We start from the raw sequence: 13,729 nt of genomic DNA, 5'->3' as shown, positions 1-13,729 counted from the left end.
TCCAGCTACAGACTAGTACAGTAGCTAAAAAAAAGAAGCTTCACAATGCGTCATTTCCCATGATTTCATCACCATGGACTCATAATTTTGGGGTTTAGACCTTGGATTGTGGTCAACACGATACTTTTTCTCGGCGCAGAGCCGATTTCTGGACAATCCAGGGTGTAACCAGGGTGACCGGAATCATGCAACGGCGCGGCGACGTGACGTGACGTGACGTGACGTCCCACTAGAATGATGTCATAAAGGTGTAAGATGTTTTATCTGTGATGTCAGTCATGTCACCCACCAAGCTTACAATGACATGTCTCCATGCATTATTATGTGAGTAGATAAACACTCCACTTCAAAAATACTTCTTGTAATCTTGATCTTTGGCAGCATAGCAGCAACAATTTTTGTCCAGAACCCTATAAGGCTATATTCATGATCGACTGTGAAGTAGCTTGAGACGAACCAAACTGATTCTCCATCCGTCCCGTATATTTCAGCTAGCTATTGTTGTCTTGAGAGAGTGTGTCCCTTTTCCCAGCCAATCACCATTGGTACAACGCTAGGCAATAGTAGTATTACTGCTGATAAGTACTATTCAAGAGTTCAAGAGTACAATAGACTGCTAGACTCTACGTACATCACCGTTATCGTAGACAAGTATTTCGTTCTGTCCACGCGGAACATGTCTCTCCTGAAGAAGGCAGCTCCTTTCGAGGAGAGGTGGCCAGAGTGGAGGCTAATCGTGCAAAAACTTCTTGAGCAGCATGCAGTAACAAGGGATGAATGGCAAGGATTGTTCTCGTAAGGGCTCCCTTTTATTATTATGTAAGGCCATCATTTTTTATATCTATGTTTCGCGTCAGCTCAACTTCCAGAATCATATGCGAGAGGTGGAAAGAAATAAAAAATTGCAAAATAATAAAAAAGGCTCATCAGAGGTGTATAGCTAGAACTGTACATAGCACAATAGCTCGTGCATGATGTACATTCGAAAGAAAAATCCTACATCCAAGCACAACATCTGGGTTATCAGCATGAGTAAATATTCACTTTGGACAGAGGAGGCAACCGTTGGTGCCCATGCTTCGCTGGATTATTGTACTCAGACTTCAGCAGCGGTGCAAAGAGGTCCGGAACGACGCATCCTCTCAGCTTGAGGCAATCGATGCGGTCTGGTGTAAGCTCATAGAATACTGCTCGCAGATGCCGAACAAACGATTTACCAACGCTGGCCTCGAGGCCATTTCTGAATCCCAGCTTCGCTGTATGCAACCAGTCCACACTGATGATTCGCACAATCGTACACTCACTGTGCATGTTCGATTTTTTTATTTTATTTTCCGAAAAAAGGCAAAACGTATGCGTGCGGACGACGCGAAACATAGATATAAAAAATGATGGCCTAAAAAGGAAAGGGACATATGGATACAAGTTAAGAGTAACTGTCCACCACTGTAACTAGATACTATACAGTCAGAAAGTGAAACAACTAGGCACAAAACTGACAGAGTACTGACTGAGACATTCTACACCCTGACACCTAGCTCCACGTACCCGGTACCCGGACTTCACCCCGGACAAGTGTGCTTTTACGAACCCTCGACGGCCTCTGTTAGTGACGATTGACTGCATTTTCGTTGAATGGCCTGAAAAAATACTTCTTTGACATCCGAGGCTTGGTGTTTTTGTTTGTTTGCTTTCTGACATTTGCTAACATTGTTTTTCTTCGTTGCGTTTTCCGTTTGGTTATCGACAGTGATGTTCACCAAGTCATCAGTTGGGAGGAGAATGGTGCTGAGAGTGTGCTTCGTGCCATAATGGAGGAGATCGAGGCGCATGTACTGGGTGTTGTCAATGTAAGCCGCGTACTGACTATGTCCTCTGCTCTGTGTAGCAAGTGCATTGCAGACTTGTGCTCAGTATTGCATTGCTGCATCGGACCACCACAGGCATTCATTGTTCTAATAGAGCCTATCCGAAGTGGCACCTGAATAGATGATATGCCGAGTAACGTGCAACTAGACTTGGGAGGGCAGAGTAGTTGCATACAACGTTCGAAGTTGTACGGTTACCTGTGACGTGTGCTCGTGCAGAGCTCAGGGCTTACCGTATACCTCACACATTGTACATGTAGTATGGTTTGTATGCAACCTGTGTGCAATGCCCTCGCAAGTCTTGTTGCACGTTATTTGGCATAATTATCATCTATTAGAACAGTGGCCTGTTCCCAGGCCTGTGACATGCTTGTTGCGTGTACTCGTGTCTTGACTTTGGCACAGTGGACACCTTTGAAAGTCACTTTTTGTGGCCAGTTCTCATCAGGTCTGCTGGTCCCAATGCGCGAACTCTTCTCCTGTCTTTGCCTTACTGTAAAAGCCATTATTCTAACGAGGCGCATATATAACGATTACCCCAAATTGACCGGTTTACGTGTACCAAAGGTAACGATTCTCACTCATTCTCAACCCTCAATAGAACAATAATATGTATCGATTTCTGTATAACGATTTCTACTTTAACGACAGATTTCTCCTCGTCAACTTGTTAGAATTAGCACTTTGTTATATATATGGCTTTTACAGTACATGTACTTGCCTACTAGTACAGTCGTGGCCAAAGAAATCCGACCAGCGAGTCAAAAGTAGTGCCGCGTTTCCAGTTCAATTACATCATGCATGTTCCAAAAACTGATCCGAGGGTTGCATGAGCCTTGGCGCTGCTTTCGGCACGTGGGTTGGATTTCTTTGGCAACGACTGTAGTTGCAACTTCTTGGCGTGCTGCGGCTGGATCATGACCTAGCCTAATTTGAAATGTGTGTTGTGTGGCTGTTGATTTTGTAGAGTTGACGCTTACTCAGGCATGTATATGATTGTAATGTTAGATGTTAAGTCAAGAAGCCGTCTCTATCTCTCCTTCTGTATGTGGCAAACATGTGGTTATCCCAGTCATAGAGTGGACGAGAGGATACATCCACTAGATGACCGGTACTAAATATAAAATAGAGAAAAAAGAAGATATTACGGGTTCGTGTACAGGGCGGGTCAAGACCCACCCTTCCGCTTCCGTGGGACACCACCACCCCATGATCAGATGTCAGATGCGGCTCCTAAACGGCGGGGGAGGATAGATCAGATCCACCAACCAGAGGCCAAAAAGCCGAAATCCCCTTTGCAGCATCCGTGTTGCCTGTGACCAGCACTCAGCTTCCACCAACTATCTTCATGCAATAATTGGAGTGTACTTTGTAGTGGTAGAATAATACTACTAGGATTATGTGTGCATACCAGGCAACCGTCCCGGTTTGGCCGGGACCGCCCCGATATCGAGGGTGGTAATAGGGGTGGTAATAGGGGTGGTAATAGGCACCCGAAAGTGCATTTGTCGTATACCTCACAGCTACATTTGTACACATTTTCATACCTAGGTATGTATGTCTTTGTCCTGATGTCACATTTGCAAAGCTTGGCAGGTATGTATGTGCATGTAATTGAATGTACTGCCTCTTTTTTGGAGTCAGAGTTTATCGGTTCTATTTGCCCTATTCCACTGTGTCCTTTGCTGTCGCCTGTTTGACCTGCTTTCTCTCAGCGACTGCAAAATGAAATGGAGGAGACGGCATTGCTCAAGGTGTACAGAAGGGAATGGGAGCGCTACCGCGCGCAGTCATTCTACCTGCCGCAGCCATTCCGACCGATCGAGCCCGCTCTCCACCACAAGGACACTGGCCACATCCTGGTCCGCAACAACTCCCAGGCGCCGGTGCCGGTGCACGCGGCAGCAGCACCTCAGAACGATAAAACACTGCTCCTGCAGAGGGTACGCATCACTCTGTTGTTACTCTCAAGATCTCAATGACTGCGTATTGACGACTACTAGTACACCACAGCTTAGTGTAGTGGTAGAGCATCACTGGTCCCTGGTTCGAGTCCTGGTCGTAGCAGTCAATTTTTTCTTCAGACTTTTCCCGTTTGCAACTTTCCGTTAACCTTATGAATGACTTATAATCGATTGCAGCTGACAATTGAGCACATACTGTACATGTTTGCTTTGCTACTTGTGCTCTATTTTATGGGCTGCCCCGGGGCCGTTTTTCTAGCCATTCACAACATTGGTTGTCTGACCATTGGTATTTACAGTTCAGTCAGTGTATATTTGTGCATGTTTGCATGTTTGCGTGTGTGTGTGTGTGTGTGTGTGTGTGTGTGTGTGTGCGCGCGCGCGAGTGTGTGCGTGTGTGTATGTATGTGTGCGCATGTGTGTGTGTGCCCGTGTGTGTGTGTGTACATGTGTGTGTGCGTGTGTATATATGTGTGCGTGTGTATATATGTGTGTATGTGTGTGTGTGTGTGTGTGCACGTGTGTGTGTGTGTGTGTGTGTGTGTGTGTGTGTGTGTGTGTGTGTGTGTGTGTGTGTGTATGCTCCTATTTCTTTGTGATTACAGAAGATGTTGTTCGCCTGGAATGTGGGAGTGTTCAAGTCAGTTTGTTCCCGGTTGCTCTCCAGTGCCATGAAGTTGATTACTCTTGAGAGAGGTGGCGAAGTGATCGAAGGATCTCTTGTCATCGCTGTACGCGAATCGTTTGGTAAGTTTTTTTCTTCGGGCTTACGATGTTGCAGTGTGTGTGTGTGTGTGTTTCTCTGTTGGTATTGGCTGATAGCGCATGTGTCTTTTGTGTGCTGTTGAGTACGCTTGTTCCTTACACTGCGCTCTTTTCTGTCGAATGTAATCAGTGCTGCCTGGTCCAAGGTTACCAATAGTATTTTCAAAACGAAAAGTTTTCGTTTGGGGGTGGGTGGGTTTGAAGGAGTTTCGTTTTGAAAATAATTATTGAATGCAGATGGAGAATGCCCAGTTACTTCTGGGTGTCGAAAATTGACATCAATATTTTATTGGAATTCGTTTTACCTGCAGAAAAGGTAGGTGGGTGGGTGGGTGCTGAAAAATACTAAAGCTTTTCGTTTTGCAAAAACTATTGGTAACCCCGGACGGCCCCTTACACCCTTGCGTTCCTAGATTTGTTTTTGAGATCTGCATACTCGTCTTCATGGTGCATTTTTCCCCAAACTGATTGGTGCCATTTGAATGCATTTCCATGCCTTTGTAGCAAGTACAGAAGAAGCTGGCTGCTCCAAACGTGGGAGCTCGCGCTTCCTGCCGACTGACTGACACTTGACTGACTCATGACTGCCGTCTGGAGCAGACGAGAAGATTGCCGGACGTCCACTCGACAAACCTGCAAGAAAGCACCACTCCCTGCTCAATACGCAGTGTTTCGGGGAATTCACCTCTCATTAGTTGAGCTTGAGTAGGCTGAGGAAGATTGTGCCTAAAGAGCACCGTTTTAATGCTCTCCAGGTACAAACATTACCAGGGATACAAACTTGCAGAGACGCTCCGTTTCCAGCGCGACAAACACCTCGACAGCACCTCAGTTCGTAGCTAGTGTTTGTTCAGCGATCCTCTGTGGCCTTCCATTTTCTATCTATCTTCCTCTCAGGCTGTGTGTGTGTGTGTGTGTGTGTGTGTGTGTGTGTGTGTGTGTGTGTGTGTGTGTGTGTGTGTGTGATGTGAATGTATGTACCGTAAAGTACTGGGTTAGCGCCCCACCACCTCGTAACGTTACTTTCGTGGATGTGTTGTGGTGGTTTGTTTCCGTAGTTCGTATCGCACGTATCTTGTACACATATTGCACCTTGTGCAGTCAATCCGGTCCCAGTTTACCTTTGAGCAGGTGCGAGCTCCACACAACATGCTAAGCGTGACCTACTGTCTACAAGCACACTAAGGTTATCACATGTTACAAACTTAGTTGCACTCTGCCAAACGATTTTCCTTTCCCTGACGGTAAAATCAGGGTGGGGGGGGGGGGGGGCGTTCTCGCAGTACACTTGGCTGTATTCGAAACAGTGTTTACAGTAAAAAGATAGTATCTGTGCTTCATTTGTGCTCTTCCAAGTGCTTGTCTTTGCTGATGGTTGCACCTGTTGTATCTGCAGTACTGATATCTGTTGTTTTTGCTAATGTTTGCACACCTGTTATGGTATCTCCAGTGCTGATGACTGACGATTCTGGCACGCTAAGTGTCTACATCAGCCACTTTGAGGACACATACATCAACGAGACGCGTTCCTACTATGAGCACCGGGCCCAGGACTTTGAAGTTGCCAATGGCATCTACAGTTACCTTGTCTATGTAAGTGTGCGTTAGGTGGGCGAGCACGTGTTCGCTGTGCTGGCAGAGGGGCCGGTGTGTGCTGCTAGCATCCAGTCCTAACTTGTATTGCAGCAGCTGCACTTCCAAGTCTCTTTCATACTGCTGCATGTGTATGCTTATCAAATCTCTAGTGTCGGGGGTGACTCCAGTCGGCATAGAGGGCAGAACAGTAGCCTGCACGGCCTCAGCGCGTAAGCTGCTGATTGGGTCGGACAGTGCATTGGCTGGTTAAGCTGCTGATTGGGTCGGACAATGCACTGGCTGGTTAAGCTGCTGATTGGGTCAGACTATGCATTGGTTGGTTTAGGTCTTCAGCAACTCATCTCAACTTTGCCTTGATGGAACACATTGTTGTGTGCCTGACTCACGATTGGTGGGGCAAAATCCACCTGACATGCTGCGCTTCTCTGACATGCTGCGCTTCTCTGATGATTGTTTTCACTGCACGTTTGACACAGGCTACTGAGAAGTTTGAAGAAGAGATGGCCCGTGGACTTCGCTACCTGGAAACGAGAAGCACCAGCAACTCTACTGACAGGGTTTGTTAGCTGAACATGTACACCGTACTCGCGCGATTAGAGCCCTCTCTTGAATAGTGCCCGATCTCGAATACTGCCCCAGTCTCTAAGAGCCAGTGAAAAAATAAAGCCCTCTCTTGAATTGTGCCCCTCCCCCCCCCCCCCTCGGTCTTATAACCACGCGCATGTGCTTAGTTTGGTGTTCTTTTGGTAATGTTCTTGTCCATGCCATTGAAATGGTGGTTTCAGGATCAAAATCGCAGTTCTTGTTGCCCTTTCTGTTGAGTCATGATAGTTTACAGTACACTTTAGGCTCTGTGTTTTCTTTGCCCTCTTTGTTTTTATGCTCAATGACGTAAATGTGCCAGCATTGAAAAAAAGAGTGCCCTCTCCTGAATAGCGCCCCATCTGTGATGGACATTGAAATAATAGTGCCCCAGGGGCACAGGGGCACTAATCGCGCGAGTACAGTACAATGTATTGCTTTCACAGCGTCTTAAATAGCCTATGCATGATGCTCTGGGTCCGGGCGCATACGTGGGTGCACTTTGTCTAGCGATGGCTGGTGCGTGGGTGCTGTGTCGTTTGCGAAACTGTCCACTTTGTGTTGTCATCTCGTGCCTGTCTAGTTAAGGCCTCCGAGTTACGAGTACCTGTGCCTATACCCACAGGGTAGCATTTAGATCTCAGTTTCGAAGAGAAAAGGACAACATGTTACCAACAGGTCTGCCGCACCTACTGCACTCTGCTTCTTCTGTGTGTATCACGTGTATTGGTGTTCAGGAGAAATACAGTCCAGATGTCACCCGCTAGACCACCTAAAACTACGTATAAAATATATAAAAGTGAGGAGACCTGATGAGGTGGAGAACAGCTAGCTGTCAGGAGATTGAGTAAAACTACATGTGTATAATGTGTGTACTAGGCTCTGCACCTTGGTGTATTGAGCACTCTCACGAGCAACCACAACTCCCTCCGAGTGTGTATAATATACGCAAGAGTACATAACCCCCCAGAGTGTGCAACTCGACTATGGGTGCTGTCCTGACAGAATTTCAAGTTGACGTCATTTTTATGATGCAATGCGCACTGTACACGGATTATCAGACGAATCCGGAGCCTGTGATGAACCAAAGCCTATCTGATCCTGTACAAATTATTGCAAGGAAAAACGTGTGATGCGTTGGCACCCGTACACATGTTGTAAATCACTGGTGCAAGGAGCATTGCATCATAATTAATGACGTCAACTTGAAATTCTGTCGGGACAGCAGGGTATGTGGGAGTTGCACACTCTGGGGGTTATGTACTCGTGATATATGTCATCGAAATAAAGATAGCAATCCCAGTGGGTGTTTACGATTAAAGAAAAATCGTATCTCCCACATCCCGGTGCCCTCCCATTGTCCAATTTCACTCCGGTTGTCTGCAATCTTCACCTCTCGTCGCCCTGTATCCAAAGAGAAGAACATGAGTGTTTGGATGGGACTTCCCCATGGTTTGAATGTCGGATTGATTTCTGTTTGTGCTGGTGTTTACTTTCCTTACAGCTACGTCACTGTCTTGTGAGCTGTTTGGTGGACCGTGTGCGGGAGTTCATCGAGGCTGAGTTCCCGGTGACGCTGGGTAATTCGGATGTCGTCCGTGAGTAGCTGTTAATTAGTTACGTTAGGTGTGCGGCGTGAATCTTTGCTTTGCCGTGGCTCTGTTTGCGTTGATGTGTTGCCATGGTGCGCATTAGCGTGGTCAGTGAATGCGCTCTCTTGTACATCATTGCACATCTATTTTTTACTGTTCTCTGCTCTGCCACTGTGCCCTATTGCAGACCTGAATCGGATGTTCCGTCTTTTGGACCTCTCGTCGCAGGGCGTCCAGGGAATTCTTCGCCTTTTAGAGAACTACATCTTTGATTGTGGCCTGCAGGACATGAAGCGTCATGCCGGTACAATTGTCTCAGTAAGTTGTATTACCATTTAGCTGCACTGAATGCCCTGATGCCCTGATATTCACCTACAGTCCGTTCAGAAAGGAAGATGGACATTGGAGTTGTGAAAGTCTGGTTTGGGCTGAATTTCACCTCCTTGAATTCATAATTCTGGATTTTGGATGCTGCTAACTAACCAACTAGTGCTAACTAAGTGCTAAGTGCGCTGTGAGGTGTAAAACCTGTCCAGATCATGTAAAACCTGGTCGAAAAGCTTACTCTCTCTCCTGATCTTTCTAACCCCAAGCTGGAACATTATAAGTGGCATGGCCATACTGAAGAGGAAAATAGTATCAAAAAAAGTTCAGGACCTGAATCTAGCTACAAAGCGGAGTTTCCGTTGACTTGCGACAGTGCTTAATCCCACGAAGAGGAGCCTGCGACAAAAGTACGCAACGGCGGGAAACTTTGTATTGTTGTTGCTCGGGGTTACATGGCAAGTGAGCAGCCAATCATCAGACAGCTGATGTCGGATGATTGGCCCAATTTCCATGAAAGTCATAGATACAACGAAACAAAGTTTCCCGCCGTTGTGCACTTGTGTGAATGTAGTTGCATGTACTTCCGTATCCGTTAGGATGCTAGACTCTCGGGGCACTAAAATCATGTCGCTATTCGCGAATTGTCGATATTCAGATAGTCGTTATATCCGAAGGTAAAATTTAATGTATACAGTCAGACGGGACTTTGCTCCGGGCATGGAAATTCTGTCGTTATTCGCGAGTTGTCGTTATATCCACAGTCGTTATTATCGAAGTTGACTGTACCTGCATTAACGGTTCACTATGCACATACATTTACGTTCAGTCCACGTACTGCAAGTTGCCAGGTGCGCCACTTTAGAGGAAGATTAGCGAGAACAAACAGTGAAAAAAAGAGTGAAGTGCTGGTTTCTCACGCACATACAATTGTAGCAACATGACACATCCTATGGTGATACCTGTAGCAGCAGAAGGCGGAGCACATGCACGCTTTAGGCTGTTGGGCAGGACATTCAGATATTGTAAGTTTGGTCGGTCGTCTGTTGTTGTCACAGTGTATATCTTGCCTCTTCACACATGCATCTCTATTGCGTTGCTGTAGGATTACTCATGTTTTCTGTGTGCGTGAGAATCATCACTTCACTCCTTTTAGGCGTTTGTTCTCTCTATTCTACCTAATATATATGGACAATGGCTGGTGTTTGTTGGGCGATGTTTAGGTACTTAGGCGTTATTTGTCACTGATATGTTCAGTGGGTGCTTTTTGTAACAGTACACACATGCTTACTCTTTCCTGGGAGTGGTGTGATGCTACTGCTTGGTTTGGGTGATTGTGACGTTCTAGCCTGCTACGTGTGTTTTTTACTGCTTCTGCTGCTGCTGCTGATTTTTTGTTCGCGCTATCCTTTGTTTCCTCTTGGTGCTATCTGTCTCATCGTTTTTGTCAGATGTAATAACCATAGTCGTTGTTCTTGATTTTTATTCCTTAAAATGGGCCTGGCCCGAAAATTTGGATTTTATTTAAGTGCAGATTTGACAACATACCCATGCAGTATGGTAGTGGCCAGTTTGGACTACTGTCAGGTGCTTGTATGAGACAAACTGACCATTTCTTCTAATTACGGATGCTGTGATGTGAAACATTGAGGAACTGAAAAGAGCACTTCAGTGTCTCTCTCCTGATCTCTGTCCGTCTCTCTCTCTCTCTCTCTCTCTCTCTCTCTCTCTCTCTCTCTCTCTCTCTCTCTCTCTCTCTCTCTCTCTTTCTTTCCTTGAAGGATCCTGAAAAGTACGTGGAGAAGCTGCTGAGTCTCTTCAAACAGTATACACATCTGATTGAAGAAGCCTTTGATGCTGATGCCAGATTTCTAACGATCCGTGACAAGGTTGGTAAGAGTGCACACGCACACACGCATGCACATACACACACACACACACACACACACACACCTTGGACCTTGGACGCGCTGCCATATTCTGGCTATGCGGACCCCATGGGGGGTTAAGCAGGTTCGGAACAGTAGGGGCGATGACGGGATAGGTCCTTTGGTCTACTGAAACGCCGACCGCAATTGCAAACGATGCAGAAGGAGCTACGGTCTGTGTTGGTTGCTCTGGCCGAGCCACGGCTGCACTTGTGACGTTTCATGCCTTGGCGCGATAGCACACAGCGGTTGCGGCGCACACACACACACACACACACACACACACACACACGCACACACACACACATACACACCATGTATGTACCATGTACACGCCCGTCGCAAGAGAAGCACGCAAATCTTCAAATGCACTGGGTGTGCACCCACACACACGCACGCACACGCGCACACGCACACACACACACACACACACACACACACACACCGACACGCACACACACACACACACACACACACACACACACACACACACACACACACACACACACACACACATACACACATATTATACGTGTAGAAGCACATATTCATTCTTGTCCAACTGCTGCATCATGTTCCACAGCATTGCAGTGGAAACTGTTCTTCAGTGATCGCCCCAGGGTACACAGGGAGGCCATATTAGTAGTCAGGCAGTCGTTCTGTACGGGCTGGAATGTATGCTGAGGCAAAGTCTGCTTGTAGTTCCTAAAATGATCTTTTTGCCATATGTGTCACCAGTGTGATTAGTGCTTCGAAGTAGTAGCACCGACTACCCTGGTAAAACTCATGCCACTAATTTCCTTACTTCACACAACACGAGTGACACGGGGTCGAATGTTTGTGCTCTGAAAGAGAAGGCTCATTTGGAGTATGCGGGCCAAATCGATACGGCTAAAGATCGCGCATGCCTATTATGCGCGCGTGCCATGCTGCGCATGCCTACATTCAGAATATGGACTGGAAAAGGCAAGGTCAGAAAGCTCTAGCGGTAAAATTTATGTCAGGTTTAAAAAAAAATATTTCCGTAATTATAAATCTGATCGCGTTCGCGACAGTATGTACCCTACAGTCTTGTATAAAAAGCCTGTCTTATACAGAAACCTGTTTTGAATACAAACCTGATTTGGAAACTCTAGCCCTAGTATCGGCTTCTGAAGGAATGCGCCCGGCTTTCATACGCGCCATCACGGGTAACTACTAACTACATATTGCAATGACTGAGTGTTGGATTGGGAGCTTAACCCACGTGGGCCATGCTCGTTTTCTTTCTTTTTTTTCTTTCTTTTTTCTGTGCAGGCGTTTCGACGTCTTGTTAACGACACGTCGGTGTTCCGTATGGACCTAACGAATACGGGCGATGCTGGTGCAAAACGTGGTGCAATGTAAGCGGCTTGTAGTGTCATTCGTAGCCATTGTGACAATCCTGGTCCACGCAGCAATGCCACACATCAGTGTTATGTTGTGATTCTTATCACACGAGGGAACAGTGGTCCATTTACTTGATATCTCGAAATGTTGTCCGATTTTAGGTGAAACGTGAAAACTATTAATTTTGACAGCACTGGTCATAGGCAACTCGTGTTGCATTGGAATGTCCTAATTCTTCCTTTCTCATCATGGTGGTTGCTTGGTTCATAAGGTGTTTGTGATGCATGGTTCGGTCACTTAAACCCGATCCTCCTTGCTCCAGATGTCACGCAGTCATTGTTACTACCCCCTCCACACACACACACACGCACACACATGCGCGCACGCACACACACACGCGCGCGCGCGCACACACACACACACACACACACACACATGTGCACGCACGCACACGCGCGCTCCGATATCTATGACGGATCCCTGGGATAATTATTGTGTGTGGCAAAAAACTGCAGCTCAGAGGAGTGAGTCTTGATGACGCCTTTCTTTGGACTGGTTGATCATATCCGGTGTGCCGCCATGCAGGTCAGGGAGTTGTGAGTTTGTACTCAGTCTCTGTTCAACATGTCTGTGTGCATTTCTGCGTGATGGCTGTTGTTGTACAGAGGATCAAGATCACCGCCGGAGTCTCGCTGTCCGGAATTGCTTGCCAACTATTGCGACCAGTTGTTGCGGAAAACACCTCTCAGCCGCAAGCTAACGTCAGATGAAATTGATGACCGTCTCAAAGACGTGGTATGTGTTGTTGTCTGTTCACCTCGAGACTGTGAGTGGCACGTGCGGGTGGTGAGTGGCACCAGGCTAAGGGCTACCAACTAACCTGCATTGTGTTTTGCCTGTACAGTATAACCCTGCTCTAACCGGACACCCTTGGTTCAGCGGAAACTGTCCTGACATGACAGGATTCCACTTGATCCAGGGATACAAGTTTTGATCCACAGCACTTTGGTGCTTGAACGTTTGTCCGGTCAATACAGCATGCCGCTTGGTACAGGGTCCGGCAAACACAGATTTTTACCGCACCAATTTTGAGTGGTGTGGAAAGCGAAGCTGTAAGGCGTACTTTGATTTGGAAAGAGCCTCCAGCACGAGGAGTGGGTTCATGTGTTTGATTCTCAAATTCTCGATATAATATAACCTTTCTACCGTAGATAGACCTCACTGGGGTGCCACATTGTACCCATGAATTCTCAGCTTAGGCAAGGCCGAATAGCCAGACTGTTTGCAGTTGACCCTTGAGGGTGGTGGCGGTCCTACGTATACGGAAAACTCGGCCTCTAGCCGAGTCTCACGCAGACCGTGATTTTGTTCGCAGTTGATCTGCGTCCATGCACTCCCATCTGCCGTCTTCTATTTTTTCCAGAATCCGTTCTACCCTTCTCTACCAAGTAGACGAAACGAATGCAGTCTATGAATTTGCAATCAACTCTTCATTTGATGGGGTGATCTGAATGTGTGTACTATTCAAATGTTGACCTGGAAGTTTTATTTTATTAAATAATAATATGTTTGTACTTGTAGCTTGCTTGATAGCGTCAATTGTTTCATGTGTTGTTTTCCTCTTCTTTGTTTGTTCTGTGAGTAGGTCCTGTTGCTCAAGTATGTACAGAACGGAGATGTTTTTATGAGGTAAGAATGACTGTTTTTAAAAGAGTGTTTCTGTGCGTGCGTGCACGTGTGTG

At 46.6% G+C, this 13,729-nt stretch overlaps 1 protein-coding gene across 1 annotated transcript in view; it reads left to right on the top strand.

Annotated features, from left to right (window-relative positions):
• Positions 1–376: 376 nt before the first annotated feature.
• LOC135809286 (cullin-5-like) overlaps positions 377–13,729 on the top strand; it is a 21,572-nt gene continuing 8,219 nt past the window's right edge. The window contains exons 1-12 of the mRNA XM_065322609.1: positions 377–795; positions 1,751–1,850; positions 3,584–3,811; positions 4,438–4,579; positions 6,048–6,190; positions 6,670–6,750; positions 8,280–8,373; positions 8,555–8,685; positions 10,473–10,580; positions 11,916–12,001; positions 12,653–12,782; positions 13,633–13,676. Of these exons, the coding sequence (XP_065178681.1) occupies positions 677–795; positions 1,751–1,850; positions 3,584–3,811; positions 4,438–4,579; positions 6,048–6,190; positions 6,670–6,750; positions 8,280–8,373; positions 8,555–8,685; positions 10,473–10,580; positions 11,916–12,001; positions 12,653–12,782; positions 13,633–13,676 (1,406 nt within the window). The 5' untranslated portion in view covers positions 377–676. The remainder of the gene's footprint in view (positions 796–1,750; positions 1,851–3,583; positions 3,812–4,437; positions 4,580–6,047; positions 6,191–6,669; positions 6,751–8,279; positions 8,374–8,554; positions 8,686–10,472; positions 10,581–11,915; positions 12,002–12,652; positions 12,783–13,632; positions 13,677–13,729) is intronic.

Source organism: Sycon ciliatum, chromosome 2, assembly GCF_964019385.1.
Source record: "Sycon ciliatum chromosome 2, ocSycCili1.1, whole genome shotgun sequence".
Classification (NCBI taxonomy): Eukaryota; Metazoa; Porifera; class Calcarea; order Leucosolenida; family Sycettidae; genus Sycon; species Sycon ciliatum.
This window is presented reverse-complemented; position numbering and strand designations above follow the sequence as displayed.